The following is a 23,811-nucleotide window of genomic DNA, read 5'->3' on the forward strand; positions in this document are numbered from 1 at the left end:
GATCATTAAAGTATGGTAAGACAACTGGTGTCGATCAAGTAACAGTAGAAATAATATAGGCCGGCGGAAACATTATTTCAACAGTTTCACGTTTTGTTAACATAAATTTGACTATCGAAGAATATATATAAAATATAATGATCTCCCTGTGGTCGAAAGTCAAATAACAGAGTAAAGGGGATAATTTAAATGATATGTTTCACTAAACCTTGTTTTCACAGTATTCTCAATATCAGAAATGCACTTGATATGTAACATTAATTAATAGAATATAAAGTCTACATTTTGAAAATATTAAAATAACTATATCAAGAACACTATCTAACCCTTTTTCAATGGCATTAATAGTTATGAAATTAACTATTAATTTTTCATAACGTAGATCTAAATAATAGATAATCAAGATAATTGATACAAGTTCAAACAATAAAATATTATATAGCCACATATTTTATAACATTAATTGTTAAACACCTTTATATTGTTAAAAATTTAAAAATTTAACGATATTTGCTTATATCCGAAAGTATTAATATTCACTTTTATATATTTTAACAACACACTAATCAAGATAAAACTTGTTGAAAGACTTAACATTTACCTCAACGACCTCTTTAATATGAATGAGCCTAAACAACAACATCACATCTTTCATAATTAATCCAGTGCCATACGAAGCCACCGATCTAATCCCAAAAATCGATCGATTAATAGCCTATCGTACAAATTATTTGTTTAGGATACTATTTGATCTAATCCGTGGTAAATTCGTAAACCAATAATAAATATATGAAGTGCCACCGAATGAGGGATACACAAAATAACCTTAAGGCTTATTATAGGTAAATAGCGTTGATTGTTTGTTATAATTTAGAATGTAAACAGTGGGTTTCGGTAATTCTAGTAGGAGTATCAAACAGGCCAATTCCCGACAGATAATTTACCAAATAATGTAATAAGACCCTGTTTGGGTTCAGCTGTATTCATGTTGATCTATAAATTCTTCTGTCCGCTAATTGGATCAGTTAAACAATAAATTACTATTAGGTTTTTGCAAGTATTTTGATCACTGTTATGTTATATTATCCATCAAACACTTATGGTGATACTGTTCCGCCATATTTCAATTATCAGATTTAATTTTAACGAGTTATTAATTTACTAGTGTGAGTGTATTTACTAGTTAGTGAATTAATTTACGAGTTAAGTGGTGATTTTAATGTCAATCACAAAAGACCAACAATGTTTCAAGAAGATGAATTGCAAGACTTATTGAACTAAAACGGAACTCATACTCGCAAAGAGTTTCAATTAACTTTACAGTTATTGAGTCAAATGTTTCCAGATATTTTCCTGCCATGAGTTATATATAAGGGAAGGAATAAACGAAGGTAAAATAAGTACCATACGGAGGTATTGAAAATGCTACCGTTTCAACACTGACATTTAATTGCTTACCAGGCAAAAAAACATATTGGTGCATTGTGACTAGTAAGGAGAAGTAGACCTAGAAGGAAAATCCCAAGCGTAAAAATGCATGGGCTAGTCTAGGGGCGTCCATGGCCATGGGTCTTGCAATGCGTATAGTCGAATCAGCAAGATGAAGTGTATTACAAACTAATAAAACTGAATGAAACTGTTGCTGTGAGCATTAAAAATCCGCAATAGCTAGTAAAACACGCAAAATAGTCATCCTTTTTAATCGAGAAAATTATGAAACATTGGTTTAGTTTGGTTGGTTTCTGTTGCGATAGTCTCGGGTTTGAATCCCGTTGGATGTACTTTAAGTTTGGGATTGTAATTGTAAAAGTCTTTATATGCAACAGTGGAAATTCTGACAAAAATGACCATACCAGTCTCTAAGTTGGTCACCGGCCAGTTGGCAGGCTTAATGTCGAGGATCGTGGTTCAGAGCCCACGTTAAACAGTAGGTCCATTTTAGACAAACCTTCGTTGGTAAAATGGAAACTCAAATACAGACAGACTAAAATATAACAAAAAAAAATCTCAACAAATCTCCCCTTAAAGGGGAAAATGCAAGCATTCCGATTCTACAATAATTTGAAGAGGTAGACAGGTGCCTAACTTGATAAAGTTACACTTTGTATTACTGTGAGGGAAAGTTAGCGGGTTTTTTCTTCTATAAACACCCGTCACCATTTCTTACCCTGAAAATGTAAAGGCATTGTGTTTCTCTAGTGTTATCTACAAACAAATATGTGCATTTTAGCTTCTTTACATATTTTTTCCATGGAATATTATGTTATTTAGTCTGTGTTGCCTGGATTCAGCGTCTTCTAAAGCTTTCTCTATAAGAATTTTATATGGTTAGAATTGCATTTTTATTCATATTCAGGATATATATTAATTATCCGGTATATTAAATGACTCATCCATTTAGCAATACAATAAATACGTTAAATTAGCAATATGCTAACTAACGATAGCTAAGATTTTAGCTCCCTGATCGACATCCAAAAATGTTAGAGTCATATATACCTGATCAAAATTTTAGAATCGGACAAAAATATCTCTATTCTAACATAATGTTAACATAAACAGGTGTGCCACAGGGAGGTGTTTTCGGGCCAGTGCTATATCTGCTAATACACTAAGGTTAGAGATTATAAACAGCTATTGTCTAAATATAATGATAAATCATAGCATACTTATTTCACCAATAAAATAACGCAGCAAAAACCAGTGTATATAAATCATCAAATGGTTCAGTGTGGAAATACAGCCAAATATGGTCATAATGTAAAACCTAGATTAATGCCATATTGTAACCGTACTACAAAAATTATGTTTCAGACCGTGTGGGGTAAATATGTAACCCACTGTACCACTTCAATAACTTATGTAAATTATGTATGAATCTTTGTATAGTTATTGAAATACAGCTCTGTCAATAATTTGAACAGTTTGTTTATTGTTAAAGAAAATATTTAGTCATTTTCATTTTGACGTTAAATCAATATATGCGCTTAACAGGTCAATTGAAAAGTCCCCGGCCTCCCAAACTAAAACACATTTTTTTGCCAAAATTTGTTTTTTTATTCAACATAATTCCCTTCAAGGGATACCATTTTGGTAGTACGATTTGTCCTTTGCTTCAAAATAGGCCTCAGTTCCTCGATCACCTTTTCATTCAACGAAAATTTCTTCCCAGCGAGCATTCTTTTGAGACCTGAGAACAGGAAATAGTAGGAACTAGGGGCCAGATCTGGAGAATACAGTAGATTATGAAGCAATTCGATTCATGGATTTTTGCCATCTTTTTCCCTGACTTGTGACACGGTGTATTGTCTAGGTAAAGCAGCACTTCCTTTTTCTTCAAATGCGGCCGTTTTCCGGCGATTTCGTCCTTTAAACGGTCGAATAATGCTATGTAATGATCGCTGTTGATGGTCCTTTTTTTTCAAGGTATTCAATGAAAATTATTCGATGCGCATCCGAAAATACAAACGATTTGGAGCGGGTTCATCGTGTGCAGTCCAGTCGTATGCCTGTCGATTCGACTTCGGAGGGAAATTCCTTTTTATCCATTTATTTTCACAATAACAAAAGTTGCTTCCCTCAAAATGCTATAATTCACAAACTAGTAATCCGACAGCTGTCAAATTTATACAGGCATCTTTTGAAGATTAGGGCTAACTAACCAGCATATGGATTTAATTCTATTAGCGCCATCTATGTGTCAGGCAGGGGACTTTTCAACTGAGGCATTTAGCGCAGCCATATCAATAACTTCCATAAATATCCTAAATGACCATATTCCAGTTGAACGAACACATGAATATTCTCTATGTCTCATTATGAGACATGCATTGTGCACGTAGGATTTTAATACGCTTCAGGCCATGCGGTGAGACTAAAACAAAAAACATTTGAAAAGCTATTAAAAAGAAACCGTATCTGGGGTACCTAATATACCTCCCCCTGTCACGGAAAGGATAAGAAGAAATGTAAAGTATTCAAGCTGCAATACAAAAGAACATAATGCAGCCCTGTCAGAATGTAATGGGCTTTCACATTACCAATACGCTTTAAAATTAGTATAGAGTTATGGTGTTCAAATCTGGGATTGTAATGTTCGTAATGAAACCCATTTCCGTAAACTCAAAGATCAATACTATGCCTAAAGTCATAAACAGATGCTTCATAAATACATCAATATTGAGATTTTATAGTTTTCTTAGATAAGTTCTAGTTCCGTAAAGTTATAAATAAAACTCAGTGAACATTAACAGTGAGATAGATGTTAAGCCAAAAGTGTCTATCATAGAATAGGTACTTTGTAGTTTTAAAATCGTAGGAAATTAGGATAAAAGCAAATAGTTTTAACTTACCAGATTGTTATTAAAAACATTTGCTCTCGAAATATATATAGAATTTTTGGTATTACTATTCTTAATAATATTTTTGATTAATAATTGTGTCAAGAGATGCAATTCTCTTCGAATGAGTCGTGATCTATAAATAGAATGACATATTATACGAGTTTTGGAATCTTGCTTTCCCCTTATTTCCTATTCATTTGTATTGATACCTTCGAAGTTGATAACGAAAAATATGACCCCTTTAAGCCACCGACATCTCGCGAAATTGGCTCTTCTCTCCTCCTCCGCTACTCCTCCTCCACCTCCTTTGTCTCTTCGCATTTCTTCGTCTCCGTGTTAATGCGACGCAGAATAGTTGTCAATTTTCGATGTTCTCCCTTTTTCGAGTATTCCTTCTCTCTAATTATCCTAAGTGCACGATTAAGATGAAAAGAGGACCATCGACAAAGTTTCGAGGCGCTTTTTTATTACGAAAGACGTACATTTGCCGTTCGTAGGGAACGAGCATTTTTGTCGCTTAAACGTTCCACGGGACAAAGACGATCCCGTTCATTACATTAGTTCCGATGGGCGGGTGGGCCCGTTTTATGGGTTCTTCCGTGGAACAATACACGAGATTTCTTTTTCGCTATTTATTATTATGGACTTGTGCAGATCAAAGGATGTGTCGTAAACAGATTAGAACGGTGAGATTGGATTGTATCGGGAGACATCGTCGGATTACTGCCTCGAATAAATAAGTTCGGTTTAATTTACCGCCCTGTTTTGTAGCCTGCATCGATATGGCCAGATCGGATTTCATTGCTGATGAAAATTCATGAATTTAAGCGTGGTATTTTAAAGAACCGATATCGTAATTTTTTGTTTTCTTTGCTTAGCTGCGATTGATTCTTAAATCTCCCGCCGTTATTCCATACTCAATGTTTTTCTTAGAATAATTTTATCATGTATCTTCAAACCATAATTGAAGATTCCCATTTCCATTTAAGAAAAATTCGTGAATTTTGACTTCAAATACATAAATTTTTAACAATACTTCATTTGATATGCTGTATATACATGAATGGTGTATATACATGTTTGGTCTGTTTGATAATAGATAAAAACATTCATTCAAGAAGTTGTCTCGCCCATAAGAAGCCAATAATAATTCTTGTGTTAAATCCTTTTCCATTTTATGACTGGCGCAATCCGTAATTTAACCATAATCAACTTAATTACCACGAGAAGAAGATAGGTTGACGTTGGATTCATAGGTTGACGCACTTGATCCCTAGTTACTCGAAGCACTATTTAGTGTAATTAAGTTTGAGTTCGCGCTAAAGCATTGCAGCTGAAGCTATAAGGTCTCAAAAGGTGGGTTGAATGTGCCCAAAAGACCATAGCCATACACCATTCCGAGTAAAAAACATTCAAACTTAAAAAAAAACATAATTCGTTCACACATCACAGTTCAAGGTTTAAGAGCACAAGAGGTTGCTGTCAATTAATATTCAGTAGACTGGAATTTAAATAGATGCTGTAGTTCAGGGTGAACGGTCACTAAAGACGAATTGTAGCAGACTATGGGAATCTGAAGTAATCTAAATTGGGAAAACCATTCCGATCAGGGATGCCATAGAAATGTGGGTATAAACAGTGCCATCTCGAAAACATTCAAAGGCAAACTGGCAGACGAAGGTACAATCTATATATATAAAAAAACAATTTTCAACAACTTCAAGATCATTTCTTCAGAAGGAAGATGTTTTATAATGCGTTACGTCTCTGGCTATCGTCATAAGAGTCATCTGAACTGTGAACAAGTGGGATAGGTTTGGTCTGTTTTCTAATAAACAAAATCCCTCAGTGTTGTTTTGAATTGCTGTTTAACAAGTCGCCTCTTCTTTCTTTGAATAAAACAGCGGTTAAAGTAAATCAGTTGTTTCCATTTCATAACTTATAGGCGCCATTTCATTTTACTGACATTAACCACAAAACTAATCAAGTTACGTTCTTCCAAAATAACAGCGTTTTAGATCTACAATTTCTTGGAAATATCATGTTCTTTTGCCTGAAAGCCACGTACCTGCTTTTCTTCGAGTACCAGCTATAGGAATGATCCAAAAGGGCGGTTACCACCTGAATTGAGTTAACCCAATTATTAATTGAACTCTTGACTTAGATAAACTCAAAACTTAGCTCTATAAAATATATAATTCAAGTAACTGGAATGAAGGTTGGAGGAATAAATTCTCGTATAGTTACATGTTTTATTGCATTAATGGTTAAACAACTTAATATTTATCATCGGTGTAAAATATTTAACAAATTATTGTTAATAACTCGTAGTTTATTCTATTTGTTCCATATTTTCCATCTAAGCAAAGTATGTAGTTAATTTCATTTTATCTACATATTTTCATTACTTCTTTTATGTATTGATATAATTTTTATCTTTTATACATATTTTTCACTTAAAATATATTGAAAAATAGTAAATTGATTAAAAAACCAGGATTATTTCATAAAAGAATAGTTTCTTTACCTACATTTTTCTATAAAATTGCATCGTTATTTACTAATTTATTTCACTATCCAAACTTTTACACAGTAGCTGTCATATATGTTTCTGTCAGTAAATGTATTTATTTAAAGGTATTATTTTATGTAATATTGTGGAATCTGGCCAATTCAGATAGCTCATCTTTATTTCGTCTTCCATATCGTTTGTTAATTTACTACTTTTTACTTTGTCCTGTGTCCCACATGAGTATTAAGAACTCACCAACAAATGAGAAATTAAAATATTTCTTAACTCTTGATGCACAAATTTATATATTTATTACTTATATTTGGTTACGCCCTTGTTACGAAATGTATTTACTGATAAAGCCTGAAATTGATTAGAAGTTAATAGCAGTAAAATTTACAGAATAATCCTGATACATTTTACAACTACCTCTAATACAATGGTATACCAGGTCTCCAGAACTTTACCAATTACTACCAGTTCTTAAGCAAGAACAATTTTTCTTAGCTGTTCTGAGTTCAATAGATTTATTGAAATTCGTAAAATTAAAACGAATTGGTTTTTGTTTATATTATTATTCTGAAAAAACTGCCTGAAAATCTAAATAGCTTGTGAACAGAGCACCTGCGATATTTATTATTCTGGAATTTTGTTAATCAATATTAGGATGAAATGTTCGCCTGAAAAGTCGTGTTTTCTTTCACAGTTGAATATTTTCCGATAAAACCTACCCACTGATCTGTTGTACCTACAAAAAATGTAAAATGTATCTTTATGCGATTCGCATACTTTTCTTAATCGTTAATAGTGCTAACAATACAGGAATAACCTCAAGAAAGACAAAACCTTAAACAACAAGGGCTTAAAATAAAACAAAATCCTTTAATTATTTCTGAACTCATTCACTTTCCGTGTTAATGTACTTACAAATAAAAAAGGTGAGGACTTGTCTTCTGATTAAATTTTTTTTGTGATACAGCGCTGCCAAATTTATGCCGCAACGTAAAATTCTACGTTCGTGGTCGATTTACCTACAACAGAAACGTGTCACCTATCTGACGGTTATTCTTGGTTGCTTGATTTAGGCGTATTTTCTTTTAATGGAAATTACATACATATAGGACATATTACAAAAAAATTAGAACTACAATTTCATCTTCCGTATAAGCTTTAACCGTGCCAACCAAGCCTCTTGGAGTTCCTCTTTTCCTCAAAAAGGGAGGCACATTTTCGCTAAGGCAATTATTATATAGATCTCATATAAAAAATGGATAGAAAAGTTTTTTTACTTGAAAAAATATCTAAAATGGAATATTCTAAACTAGGATACACCGACATATTAAGATAGTTATATTCCCACCAATATGAAACTTTTGAAAATAAACATTGTTTCTAAACTTTCGTCGGTGACAATAAACTTTGTTTAAATTAATATTAATACTGTTTCCCCATTCTCTATCCCGATATAGCAAAAATTTAAAATGCAACGAACTTAGTTTCGTTTATTTTCGTCACTTCATTAATATTCAAGCAAAAAGTTACAGCCGTTCAAATTTAATATTTATAAAATGGCGGGCTCGTTAGCGCAGTGTCGCACTCCATAGTGACAGTTGTTTATGAACCGAAAATTAAGTTATTTATTCTTGTCTCTATGCTCCACATTTCTTATATATATTCAAATTCGATGAATATATCTGTTTTATTGTGTGTTACTGCTTGTAAATATTTATATTTGATTGTTCCTTCGGGAAAGTTGTGCATAAATAAAATGTATTCTAAAGGAAATACGTATTTTTGAAAAGATTCATCTGTACATTAATTTTGCCTCTCTTCTTGAACGAGGTCATTTGGAGGAATGAATTTGGACACTGTTAAAGCTTATATCGAGGAAGAATTTTTAGGCCTAATATTTTTGTGTAATATACGATACAATTAAATATCCAATAAAAGCATTTATTTGTATTAAGACATTTATTATTTATTATATATATTATAAGGAATTGTTAACAATTTATTCTTTGGATCTTGTATCAATTATTCCGATTATTTACTTTATGGACCTAAGTTTTTGAAAACTATTAATTTAATGATTGTAAGTAAATTCCTTTAACATACATTTTCAAATTATAAAAAGTGAATTACCTAATTGTGCTCGTTATTCTTTTAATATACGTGCTAAAGACAAATATCTACTTAAAAAGTGTTTTGTTCATACAATCCATGTTTTAATATACAAATATGTATTAATTCATTTGTTGTTATATCCTTATGTTTACAATAAATCACTAAAAAAGATCATGATCTTATATGTGATGGTCTAAAGTTTTTGACATTTCTGAAAATTATCTTAATTATGATAATGATAATAATGTTGTAGTAATTATATATAGTTATAATTTTCAGTGACATAGTAATTTACACTTATTAATACTTTACTGATTAATGAAAGTTAATGGAAATTATTGCTAATTATAAGCCATATAAATAATGTTAGTGAGTGTTAGTTCTTGAGATTGTTTCCATTTATTTTAATATGTTTTAACATACAGACATTTATTATTTTAATTTATGTTATGTATCAAATACAGTTCTGATCTTATATCCAAATTCTGTGAAAAACAAGTTTTAATAACATGTCACTTTTAAATTAGTCCTTTTATTCTATAATGAGATGAACATTATTAATTTAATACATTGTGGTCGAATTTCGATATATCTATAAATACATTTTACATAAATACATTACACAGTTGAATTAGTTCTAACTAATATATTATAATATGCATTTTACGCCAAACCCTATGCTTTAATTGTCTACATTTTATAAAAATTCCTTTATTACAGTACCGCAGGCTGATGAACTCAGAAAATCATTAATGGCAACAGACCATTTATGTAAACTAATACACATTAAATATGTTTCAGCTTTTGTTCTTTCTATTTTAACAGTTTGAAGACCAATATCAATATACCAATGTAAGATATTATAACCTTGAAGTATTATGTATTATTTATTTTTAACGAGTGATGGTGAGCAGTTTGCGCGAAACTATTTGTCTGGAGTTGCCTGAATTATGAATAGTTAACCTGAAAACTTTATTTAACACATAACTTATTTTGACAGAGATTGGTTCCGGCTTCTGTCTTCTTTTATTAAAACTGTTACTAAAAACCGTTTCATGACTTCTTGACGGGTTGTTCTGTTCGATTAAGGGGATGAGCACTGAAATAGAGATGACCTCTAAGTTTTACAAGTTTTTATCCTAAGACCATGTACATCTTTGTTGATATAACCAGACTATGGATCGATAAGCATCGATCATAGTAATGTGATATCGTAATTACCGTAAATACACTATTAATTAATCGCTTAAGTGAAAATCTTAGGCTATATGAACGAAATTCGTCACCCATGATGATTTAAATAGATTTAATGTTTCATTTTCTAAGTATAAATATCTATATCTTTATAATTCTTTATAATGGCCCTCTTTGTCAGTTGTGTCAAAATTATTGTAAAATAAAATTAATCAATATATTCTATGCAACCAAAGAGCCAGTGTATGTTACGTCAACAAAATTTATGACGCCAGCACGTCTCAATATTGGCGAATGATTATCAGGCAATAATCACAAGTGAATATTTTTTAAGTTTTTCTTCCATGACTGAATTCATGATATTCACAGCAAAATATATTTCACCTATAACAAATATAGCCCAATCAAAAAAGCAGTGAATTCACGTCGCAATGTTGCCGTATCAACTTTGAGTTTTATTTCATTTTGGCTTTAACATATAACAAAATTCTAATTTAAATATAGTAATGCAACAAAAACAGTGTTATAAAACAAAATTTATTATGTATTATCCAAGGACTTAAGCTTATTAAGTCACAATAGTTTTAGAGTTTTGTTCTATCATATTTACAGTGAACTGTTTTCGACACCACTTATGGGCTAGAGTTCTAGATGTTTTTTAATTACTGGTATCACCTGAGGCCTTATCCACCTAATTAACAATTGTATATCCAAGTAATATATTTGTTTCTTTAGCACTTGTTTGTATCGTTGAAGTATTTGCTTATCAAGTAATTTTGTTATCACTGTTTATCCCAGAAATTTCTTCTGTTTACTACTTTTATACATCTTTCTTACTATATCTGCAAAATAGTTTGTATCCCTTCTTTCCTATTACATTCCCACTAAATGCTCATGTTTATTCCGAAAATGTACACAGTGATCCAGTTATTATATTAATTAAATACATCCTTTAAGTTGTTTCCACTCTATCTCAGTATTTATCAGCATTTCATCATCTTCACTTTCATCTTACATTCGGAAAATTTCATTTTCAGTCCTGTCGCTTTGTCAGTCATTATTCAAGTCAATAACTAGGCTATTAATTTCCAATCTATCTAACACTTGTTCACGATTCCATAATTTGTCAATTGTTATTTTAGTGTGTCTTTCACTGTTTCTTTCCTCATATACAGATAGTTTCTGATTATATATCCTTCTTGAGCTCCATGTGTAATAATTATTTGCCACACTCTATATCAGTTCGTTTGGATTGACATTATACTCTGTAGTCATCGATATGAAAGATTTCAGCCATCTGATTTACTATGCATTTTTCAGGGATATTCATTTTTCATTACCGAATAATCATTTAAAATATTTCTGTCTTGAGCATAATATCTTCAAAGTTTAATTACCGTATAAGCTATAAGCCATTATTTAATTATAGCCTTTGTCTATGCTTGTTGGGATCTTTTTCAACAGCATACGGGGCTCCTAACAATAAGTGATGATTCCTCCGAGCCCGTTAATAGCTGATTTTCATGCCAGAGCAAAAACTTGTTATGGTTAATTTCTCGAAGAATCGCCCTTGGACTTGGAGGAGAACACAATATCGGTGCCGGGGATAAAACCATTCCTGTTTCCAGCTTGAAGAACAACATATCTGCAATAAATTATTAATAAATATTATGATTAACAAAACCTAATCAAATGTTGTTCTAACTCTTACCTTTTTCTATTTACCTTTGTTGTCCATACACTATTTCTATTTTGTGTTTAATTTTGAAATATCAGTGTTTCCTCTAAATATCCAAACTAAAAGAGCAAGACTTCTTTGATTTAGTAATATGCTTAAGAATGCTATTGTCTCATGAGCAATGTCTAGAAGTTTCAGTAGATCTCCTCGTGAGTCTTCACATCGTTGAAATCTTATGTTAAGCCTTTATTTAAATCTAGTGTCTGATGTTCCACATCCCGCGAATTTTTATTTGATTTCTATTGATACCTACCATATTAACAGTTTCATCTGAACTAATTTTATTTATATAGGCTTATATTGAAAAAAAACTACTAGCTATTTTAAGTCACGACTAAACCAACTAAAATACCTAAAAGCAAAAACATTTCTTCAAAGATTTTAATCTTTCCGAATTGAACAATCTGCGGAGTGCGGCAGTTTTAACAAACATCTGCATTTTAATTTATATAGTGTGTCATAAATTTATAGTCAACATTTTTGAGGTTTTATGTTTAAAGGAAGATTATTTTATTTTGTTGTGTTTTTTTGTTTCGTAATTTTATATATGTAAAAATATTGTATTTTGTGTTTCAGCAAATTCCCAAGAGAGACCAACACAACCATGCCCGTTCGTTGGTAAATTTGACATTAGCAACATCATACAATTGGAAGACAGCAGCTATTCGAAACGAGTGCGGCAAGAAGATAACGATCCTTATTACGATAGAAGATATAAATTGAGGAAAATCGTGGATCCGTTTTCCGACGAAATATCTAGATTTCGTCGGGTTAAACGAGTAGATTCGAACAATAACTGTGATAGTAGATCATTTACGAGTTTAGTGGTAGGTTGTAATAAAATGGACACCATGGAGTTTAATACGGATTGTTCTACACCAGATATCATAACAGGTAAGATTTAGGCAATAAAAATTAAAAAGTAACAATAGTTAGGTTATGAAGTCGTCGGTTTGCTAATTTCTCTACTAGGCATCATAGAGAAGTATAAAAATTTAAATCAAATAAGGATTAGTAATTTTCATTCGACAGACCAAATCAAGCTATTCGCCTTCTTTATAATAGCGTATTTTTATCAGCGGTATCATTTGCAATCATTAGGCAATCATTTGCTTCGATGTGCTTCCTGTTGAACAACTTTTGTTGGTTTTGACTATTGTTCACCGTAGAAGAATCATATAGTCGATTTATAGCTTTTTTGCTCCATTTGCATATGTCCATGATGATATATATATATATATATATATATATATATATATATATATATATATATATATATATATATATTTATTATCAGATATTTTGTCAGTATGAATAACAATCATCCGTGAAATTGTGATGTTTCCATCAATAATTTGACGATTAAAAATATTCAATTCATGTATATGTTGTATTGTCTTAATGTACCTAGACTTAAACAGCACTGCTTTCTATTAAATATGACACTGAGGATATTGTTAATACTAAATGTTTTTACTAACATGTAGTACAAATATTTGAGGTATTTAAGTTAAGATACACTAGAGACGACTGCGAGTAATTTATTATGAGGTACCATCAGTAGAGATAAAGATTTAAGAAGAAGAAGATAAAGTGATTTAGCAATTTAATAATACTCCTAAAAATCATAAAAATATATTTTTAAACAGTTAAATTCAAAATTCTGCTATATTTTCAATGTCTATAATATTGTGTATTGTCCTTTCTGATTATTGGTTATTTTGATAGATAGCATACAATTTGCCTGAACAAGAATATTTTATGCTTAAAAATAATAAATATAAATTAGCCAAAATAAATTAACATCAAACTACATGTGCTTTTGCCTTCTCGACGTGAGAATTAAATGTATGAACATAAACCCGAATAAACAATTTATATTGGGTCATATCAAGGTTTATCATAAATGTAATGACAAAAAATATCTCTAATACGCAGTTTCCACATTATTTGACAACGCGACTGTTTGTCAATATTTAAAGATAATTTATGACAAGTTTTATAACCAATAAATCAATCCCATTATTAAAAAAAGCATGCCTGTCGCAAGAACACATAATTATTTTATCCTAGCAAGGACATACGATTTTAAACATAAAATAATTTACATCCTGTATCGATAACATGAATTGCTGGAGATAACTGTTTTGTACTGATAGTATAGTTTGTCCAAAGTAGGCGTGAACATACGTCATTTAAATGTATGATGTCAAAGCGTCCCAAGGTTGCCCTATCAAAGTTTTAGATTAGTTTGGCTTTGACATATAACAAATTTCTAGTTTAAATAAATTGAAGACACATAAATTTTATCAAATATATAGATAGTTTATTTTAATATTATATTACATCATCATCAGCATATATTATCGAATAATTTAAAGTACATTTAATTATACAGCCACAATTTATAGGTTAGAGTTGTTTTATTATATTTACATTGAGCTCATATTCATTCATTCCACACCACCCATGATGTATAATTCTAAGCTAGTTCTTTTATGTAGTTGTACCCCCTGGTGGCCTAATCCACCTAATTAACAATTTTATATCCAACTAATATATTTTACTTTCATTTAAGAGCGTATTTTACTTTCATTCAAGAGCATATTGACCTTTTGTTGTTTAGCAGCTTCCGACGATGGTGTATTTCTTCGTCAAGTCCTATGTACGCCATTCTTGATAAAATTAATCACTGAATTCTTCCTAATGTATTTACCATATCTACGAAATAGTTAGTGTATATCCTCTCCTCATACATTGTAAGTTAATGCTCAAGTATAGTTCTGAACAATTACACATATATCTATGCTCATAAATCGTTCACACTCTACAATACAACTTACTACAGTTAATGTATATTAATCATATATTCAACTTTAGTTATTTCCACTCTCATCGCCCTTGTATTCTAGAGAATAACTAAGCTATTAACTTCTAATTGATCTAACATTTGTTAACAAGTTCATCTTTTGTCAAATTTTTTCTTCAATATGTCTGATCCAGTTAATGAAAACCGAACGTGTTGTTAACTATTTTTGTTTCCAACAGCTATATATGTGATCTCTGATAGAGCTAATAACATGCTGATCTTCATTCGTCACCTGCTTGGTATGAGGACCTTTTTTTTTTCGGTGAATCCCAGATGATATTTTTCATTTTCTGAGGTATTTTATTGACCGTACTAATATTCAGGGCAGCTGCAACACATTAAAATATTTTCAATCAAAAACACATCAACTTAATATTTAAGAGTAAAAATTCTTACCTCTCCAACGAATATTTGGCAAGAGGGAGACTTTATTATCTCGTTGCTGTTATTTCGATAACTGATTAGAGACGTAATCTATTTTGTCTGGTATCGGCATTTTTGATCGGGGTAATAATAAGCAACGAGAAATTAAATATTATTATAAAAGCAAGCAAATCGTTAAAAGAACGTTTGCCGGTTTATAATCTCTTATCACCATTGTTTTGAAGAAATTTGCATACGTTTGACAACCGGAGGACTTTGACAGGCCGGATCGATTAAATGTTCGAACTTATCAGACAGCATTGTGTCTCTTTTTAACTAGAACAAAATGAAGAGGAAAATATTATCTGATCCTAAAACGAGTTTACAAATTTCGGCAGGCAATGCATTAAACATATTGACGACGTATTTTCACGGCAACTTTGGATAGACTATACTATAAATGATTATTAGAGCTATAGTTCGAGCTGCAAGAGGTTAGCATTCCTGTAGTTATATTGGTGGCACACATAAAAATATCTCCAAGGAAATTAATTTTTGAATGCAAAAGCAATTATTTCTTCTCTATTATCGTATTCAGTTTTTCATTAATTTACACCTAAATATTCTATCGTTACCACCTTCATTAGTTACCATAAATTTTACATTTTAAATAATATGCAGAGCTCGCGTTAAACAGTAGGTCCAGTCTATGTAGCTGTATGTAATTCATTATTAATTATTAATCAGCCATTGTACTTTTTAGCTTAATCATTATATATGTAGTTACAAGAATGTTTAATTTAAATTTATTAAAGAATCTTATTCCCAAAATATGGAGCCAACCGTTTAGGAGGAGTTTAATTACATACAGACGAAGAGAAGTATTATATATATAAAGAGTAGTTAAAAAAAGTTTTCGGTCAGCCCTCGTATACTCTGATTTATTCTCAATGAACCCGTTCCGGAATATTTCCCCTCCGAAAAACAATTTTTCGCAATCTTCGTCGCACTTTAGCCAATTCGTTCGGCCTGGTTTCCAACCAACCGGGACCGGAAGTTTATGCCCCCGTTAAGTCTCCTAATTAATGCTCTATGAAGAGCAGAAGATCACTTCATTACTGCTAATTAGTATTAAATGCTCCTTCAACTTATTCGACGATGTCTATTAATGGATTTCGAGTTCAATTAGGCTCTCTGTTTAATATATATTTCCCAAAGTTTTCCTAAATGGAAACGTATACGAATCAGTTGGGAGAAAATCGGTCGCGGAAATGGAAATAAATTGCATTCGGTCCCCTTTTCGGGTCCGTTGTTTTTTTCATGTTTTGGATGAAAGTCAAATCTCGGAATATTATGAATTATTAATCGCTTGAAATCTCTGTTTCCCGTTGAAAGATTCCAATTAGAATGATATTTATAACATTGTGAAACCGAGTTGATGTTTTGTTAACATCGTATACGAGGGCAACACCATTAATTAAGAAGATACATTTTTTATGGCTAAAATATTTTTAAATTAATTTTTATCTAAAACTGACGGTTTAACATAAATGTTCTTTTCAATCATAATAATTACACAATATTTACATAAACATTGGGGAATAATCGCTGGGTACTCAATCGGGCTAATATGGTGGATTAAAATAGTAAAAAAGTTATCTCTTATTGGTATCTCTAAATTTTATAGTAACAGTATTGTAGGTGTACATAGGTGGCCACATAAAATTCATGGTATGCTGAGTTCTAAAGGAGAGAAACAATGTTATAAATGAAATACAATTTATTTGCCTTCGCACAAAGACGAGTGTATTTATTTAAATGAATCAAATAAAAATATAAAGTGAAAGAATACAAAATTGCTACTTAATGGTAAAAATAATTAAGAATAGAACGGAAATGGCTTACAAAATGATTTGTTTTGTTGGGCTACTATCGAATCACTCATCGGATCCAACTGATAGTTATACACATAACTTATAAGAATTCTACTGTTCCTCTTGATGCTTGTTTCTGTTCTGACTCTTATTCTTGGCTCTGCTCTGCCTACTTTTGGCACTTGATTGTTATGACTATTCTTGATTCTTGACAGTTGACACTTGACTTTTCTTTTTTGTTCTTGTTCTCACTTTCTCTTCTGTGAGAATCTTGTGGGTAAATCTCGTTTTCACTCTCTTGGTAAATCTTCTTGTTCACTGTGAACATAGCAATTTTAAGCTGCGGGTACACTTCGCTGGAACCAATGTGTTACAAGTTGTTGTTCATGGAATTTTTGATATTATAAAGCAAATACTTATATTTTTGTATTTTTTGACTATATGTTAATTAAATGCAATTTTTTCAAGTTTTCTTCCTAAAACGATTTATTTGGACAATTTGAGAGGCGTCTATAGCCACAATAAAGGAGAGATACACTAGTTTGTGTGAATATAGATACCATTGAGTCATCTATATACAACAACAAAGGACATAAAGCGATATGTCAAGTTTCAAAATTAAATCAAAAAGATGGAACTCTTTCAGATGAGCTAAATTCATCCTAAAGGAGGGAAAAGGAATTTTTGTTAGAACGTTTTAAAAATTTTGAGAAAACAAAATCTAAGGTAAATCAGATTCAATACGTCATATGGAAGAAATGCCTATACGAAATCTGCACAATATGCGGTTATTATTGTAACCATTGATAACGCTTAAAATTGCGCACTGAAATAAAATATGTCTACTGAAAATTAATATTAATATAGCCAGTAAAAATAAAAGAAACAAGAAATAAGAAGTTAGAAAGGGATTATGATTATATTTAAGATAATATGTATTTCAGATTATTGCCAAAGACGATTGTGTTATCTAGTTGATGTTAATTAAAGTTGAGACATTTCCTAAAAATAAGAAAATGTTATATAATGATAAAAATAATACAACGTATAACATAAACAATAGCGATTTGGGAACTAAATAACATTGTTGTGAAAATTTATGCTAATGAAAGAGTGTATAATAGAAATATTATTTTTTAAAATTTAATTTAATAATAATTTAATAATTTATACAAGAAGTTATCAAAACGGTTCAAATATTTCAAAGAAATTGGAATTCATGGATTTAAAACCCTTAAACAGGTGAGGTGCGGCATCTGTCCTATGTATATTATTAGCGTCTGATCGCTAGACCTAAACCGCCTACTCTTACCATCTTTGGAACAGTTATTTAATGGCGCTATTGGAATTCCGAACATACTTCTAAACTTGCCGAAAAAGCGACATTACACGCTCTAAACAGCTTCCAACAGATGACTTAGTTTCAATAATGCACTCATACTTGGACCCTTTCAAGTAAAGATCGGCGATACAGTCTCCTTTCGGCAGCATATCTCTACAGGAATCCCGCAAAGCGCATTTGAAGAAAAAGAAAGTCTTGCTTCACCAAGACAATGCACCGAGTCACAAGTTAGCGAAAACGATGGCATTGGACGCATTCACATCCACGGTGTTCTCCAGATCTGGCCCCTAGCGACTATTACCTGTATATTTACTGTATATATATTTAAATATATATATATATATATATATATATATATATATATATATATATATATATATTTATTTATTTATATATATATATATATATATACATATATATATATATATATATATATATGTACAAAACTGTAATGGTTTAAGTCTCGGTCCAAAATCCAAAGGGCGATATTTTAACGTCGCCCGGATGATTTCCCGTTCCGGGAGACAAAAATCGTGCGTCATTACTTCAGAAAGTTGGGCGAGGACGGAGCTTAAAGTCGGGGGACGTTTTATCGAAGGCGCTAAAAAAGCCACTTAGAATGGAGAAAATCCGAAGGGTTAAATGGACAAATGGGCATTGTATTTATCAAACGGCGGCTGTCGTGCCGTAAAAAGCCGGCGAAAGTTTCCGGGGTGCCGGAACTTTTTTAGTTACGGAAGACGTTTTATGAATTCTTTAAGATGCGGCCGGAAAACTGTCTTAAATAACGGTTTTTGCCCCGATACTCGCACCCTCTCGCTCTCGAAACAACCGCGGTCGAGGGGGTGGCGCGGGGGGAATGCGGGGGGAACGTTCGATTTTTCTTTATTTTTCGGGGAACGAGTCGAGTGGATGAAATATTAATATTTCCGATGGAGAGATGTTGTTCAGTTAGTTTTTTCGCCGGAGTTTTCCCAACCGGATGGCTCGTACATGTTTAAAATTCGGATGGGCGTTGCAGTGGAGCAGAGATACGAGGATCGCTCTATATACTCGTTGAAATATAGAGAATAAGCTGTCGAATTCAAATGGCCTAGATTTTATTTATTTAAGTATTTTTCTAAACATTTTACAATTCCTGTTACAAATAATCGCCCGGTGGTTGAAATTCGACTACGATTTATTGATTTTATCACTTTTCTCATATAATAACGTTTCCCAGCGAGCATTCTTTTAAGATCTGAAGACAGGAAATAGTCGCTGGGGGCCTGATCTGGAAAATACCGTGGACGAGGAAGCAATTCGAAGCCTAAATCATGGATTGCTGCCATCGTTTTCACTGACTTGTGACACGGTGCAACGTCTTGGTGAAGAAGCATTTTTTTTCTTGAAATGCGGCCGTTTTTTGGCGATTTCGTCCTTCAAACAGACCAATAACGCTATGTAATAATCACTGTTGAAGGTTCTTCCTTTTTCAAGGTAGTCAATGAAAATTATTCCATGCGCGTCCCAAAATACAGGGGTGATGTTTTGGAGTGGGTTCATCCTGTGCAGTCCACACGGATGACTGTCGATTGGACTTCGCAGTGAAATGATGGAGCCATGTTTCTTCTATTGTCACATATCGATGCAAGAACTCGGATTTACTACGCTCGATCATCTTCAAACACTGCTCCGTATCATCAACTGCTCATTATTTTTGGTTAAAAGTGAGCTCGCGCGGCACCCACTTTGCACAGAGCTTTCTCATACCCAAATATTCGTGAATAATATGATGTACACGTTAAGTTGTTATCTTTAAAGTGTCCGCTATTTTACTAAATTTCAATTTACGGTCATACAAATTCATTTTGTTTTTTTTTATATTTTCGTCGGTCTCTTTTGGGCGTCCACCGCGTTTCACAGTCTTCGGTGCTTATTTCACCACGTCTAAACTTAGCGTACTAATCCTGGATGGTTGATTTTCCTGGGGCAGTGTCCGGAAACTCGGCATCAAGCCAAGTTTTTGCTTCAACTGTATTTTTTCCCTTCAAAAAGCAATATTTCATCAACACGTGAAATTCCTTTTTATACATTTTTTTCTGTATTCCTATAATTCACAAACTAATGATCCGACAGCTGTCAATGTCGTATCAGCTTATTTATCTGGAATCTCACCTCAATTAAGCAGGGCAAATTAATTATTAATTTTTTATATTTTGCCAGTGTCATATATCATATATCAAATAACTAACAGTTTTTGTGTAGGCATATGACACGGGAAAATATGAAATTTTTATTAATACATGACGATTCATTATTTAATTTTAAATTTAGATCATTCTTACAATATGTAAAAAAAAATATTAATTATATATTTCAATAACTGGAAACAAAAATTATTATTAATATTATTCCATTTAATATGCCAGTATAGTACGAAATTGTTCTACAATATGTACCGGGTGTATCGGAAAGTCATTACCGGTTTCTCTAATAGATGTATTAATTATAGCTAGAATGCAATGTTATGTTTTGGTACGTATGTCATTTATTTCTATTACCATCAATACTGAAAGCTATACATGTTATATATTACGAAAGTAACACCGTCATAGAGTTATACCTCTTTTAAAATGTCAAATTTCTTGCCTAAAAGGATGCCTTTGCAGCGCGCATGATTTATCTTATTTAATCAAAAGAAATAAGCCGCTGCAAGTAATCCTTTGTTGGTGGAAACATACGGGGTGAGCATGCTCTAATGTTATAAATCTATTCGAAAATTCGATTTCCCTCTTCATGACAAAAAAGTTCTGGTATACCGAAAAAATTCGAAGATGTGAAACTGCAAACAACTAAAAAATTATCCAAATGAGCCTCAAAAACAGAAAATATTAAAAAAATATCTTCGTTTTCCTGACATAACATCTGAATGAGAATATTCGTTAAATTTAGTTTAGTATATTCTTTTGTCAAAAAATAAGAAAACCTAAAGATAATTTCGCGCACAAACGAATTAAAATAGGTTCCTGGTACCGTTAAATAGCATTTATGTAATATATCTTAATATATATATATATATATATATATATATATATCTACATATATACAATTCTTGCTTCAACTTAGTACACTTAGAACACTTAGTTCTTAGTCTGTTTGGTGATATACTGTCTGGTTCTTATCAGCATGATAAGGTGTGGGCTGAGCAATTGCTGATTTTAATATTTAACTTGTAGTCATAATTTTCTTCTCGATAAATTAAGAAAAATATAAATAAATATAAACAAGAATATATAATATAAACTGTGAATATATGTATATCAGGTATTACAATTCAATGTAGATTCTAACGAAAAAATGTTATATTAAAATTAGGAATCGCATCTTGGTTAAGAAATGTTGTTTCGCCTTTGGGTCCACAACAATCTGGTCTGAAATAGAGAGAATAAACTTTCCTGTTTGAAAACTTCATGCAGGAGATTATAAGAGGTTTCCTGAAGTTTATCATTGTATACTTGAAAAACCCTATCTAGTCCAGAGCAGAATCGTTTGGAAAATAACTAGTTTTAATTGAACCTGCACATCTTGAAAAACCACAGTCTGGTTATGATTTTGCATTTAAACAAATATTTACCTTAAATGCTACAAAAATAACGCCATAACAACAAACGTTCTTAAATTTTACACAAAAGTATGAATATTAAACATAATCTATCAAATTTCAAAATGAAGCAAAGAATAGAAGCCTGTCATCTTCTGTCATTTAGTGATTCACACGCGCAAAACGTGATTATGGATGTGCCTATTTAAGTTCACATTTTATATTTCTATGTCCTGTGGTAGTCAAAAAGCTTTTTTCTATATAGGATAAGCACTCCAATAAAACAGTATTATTTCTGACTGATATTAGGTCTTATTGAACTTATTATGGATACCACCATAATTAACACAATTAGAAAGAGAGAAAATAAAAATTCTGAATTAAAGAAGAATTCTTTTTTTTTACTCTTTGTGATTCCACAATCTACTCTATAGGCAATAAGTATTTCTTATGTCTATACTATATTTACATGGCATGCATAAAATCACTTCATTAAGCGATCTTCTGTATAAAATATTATTTTAATTAATCAGTCTTATTCTAAAGTTTATTCTAAAGTTTATATATGTCTAGTAATCAGATCAGGTGGTGTTAAACGTTTTAGTCTACACACTTCACTATGACGTCGCATATTTAGCTGATTAGCGAGTACATTGGGATGCACTGACACTCTTTCGAAGTACTTCACACAAATACGCTGAATTACACTCATTATAGGTTCTAAAGGAATACCGTGTTGTATCACTTTATTTGAAATATAGTACGGAGCACGCAACACTTTATTTTGGAGCCGTTGAATGATGGATATATTAGATTTGCTAGCGGTACCCTATAGTTGGATTCCATATGACCAAATAGGCTTGAGTATAGACTCATATAGCAACACCTTGTTATCTAATGATAACTTGAATTTGCACCCGATGAGCCAATATATTTGATATAATTTCAGTCGAAGTTGTTTTCGTTTATAGAGTATGTACTTCTTCCAGTTTAGGTGTCGATTTAAATGCATACCAAGATATTTAACTTGCTCGGCTTGGGGGAGTTGACGATAATTGATATTCACTGGTGGAGATGTTCTTCTACGCAGGGTAAACATTACATGTGTGGATTTTGTTTCATTGACTTTAATGCGCCATGTCTTCAACCATAATTGTATTTGATCCGGGTGGGTTTGTAAGTTTATTGAAGCTGTAACCGGACTTTCATGAGATGCCAAGATTGCTGTGTCGTCTGCGTATGTTGCAACAGTAGTTATTTTTGTAGTGAGCAGATCAGCCCTAGACAGAAGATACAGTACTGGATCCAGTACATAAGGAGGATTCTGAAACACAAAACATCTATCGATTGCATTTTGACTAATCAGTTTGTTCCGCAAGATATAACATAAAAATTTTTTTGCAATAATAGCCTTGATATTTGAACATTGGGGACCATCCAGATTCATTTCCATGAACGTATTTAAACTGTGAATGATTGTGAATACTTTATGTTCACTAACAATATAATTTCAATTTATATTACTCTTTATAAATATTACTAAAATTAATATTTTTATTATTTCCGAATATTCAATCGATTTTCTTAATTTTCAGCATATACATGTCACGGACGTTGGGAAGAAAACGGTACGAATTATCTGATAACGACAGCCCAGAGTAGAACGCATCTTTCGAAGAAATACTGCTTCATGTATAAAGAGACATCACCCAACATCATTTCGTTCTCCACAGCCAGCTTCTGCAACAGATTCATTGAACCAGGCGTTAGTGGTGACTTAGTGTTCAATCTAACAAACCGAGGTAAAAATATCTTTATTTCTATTTAATTACAGTATTATCATGAAGATCGTGATAATGTGTATGACTC

The 23,811-nt window shown here is 31.8% G+C and overlaps 1 protein-coding gene across 2 annotated transcripts in view; it reads left to right on the forward strand.

Annotated features, from left to right (window-relative positions):
* The window catches only part of LOC143190275 (uncharacterized), a 623,078-nt gene that overhangs the window by 596,825 nt on the left and 2,442 nt on the right, over positions 1-23,811 (forward strand). For both annotated transcript variants that reach the window (XR_013004201.1, XM_076394480.1), the window contains exons 10-11: positions 12,488-12,805; positions 23,538-23,744. Coding sequence is in view for 1 of the 2 variants with exons in the window: in XM_076394480.1 (XP_076250595.1) it covers positions 12,488-12,805; positions 23,538-23,744 (525 nt within the window). In the remaining variant the exon portion in view is untranslated. The remainder of the gene's footprint in view (positions 1-12,487; positions 12,806-23,537; positions 23,745-23,811) is intronic.

The sequence above is a fragment of the Rhynchophorus ferrugineus genome, unplaced genomic scaffold (assembly GCF_030347505.1).
Source record: "Rhynchophorus ferrugineus isolate W39M unplaced genomic scaffold, kcgeb_rfMv2 rfM2, whole genome shotgun sequence".
NCBI lineage: Eukaryota > Metazoa > Arthropoda > Insecta > Coleoptera > Curculionidae > Rhynchophorus > Rhynchophorus ferrugineus.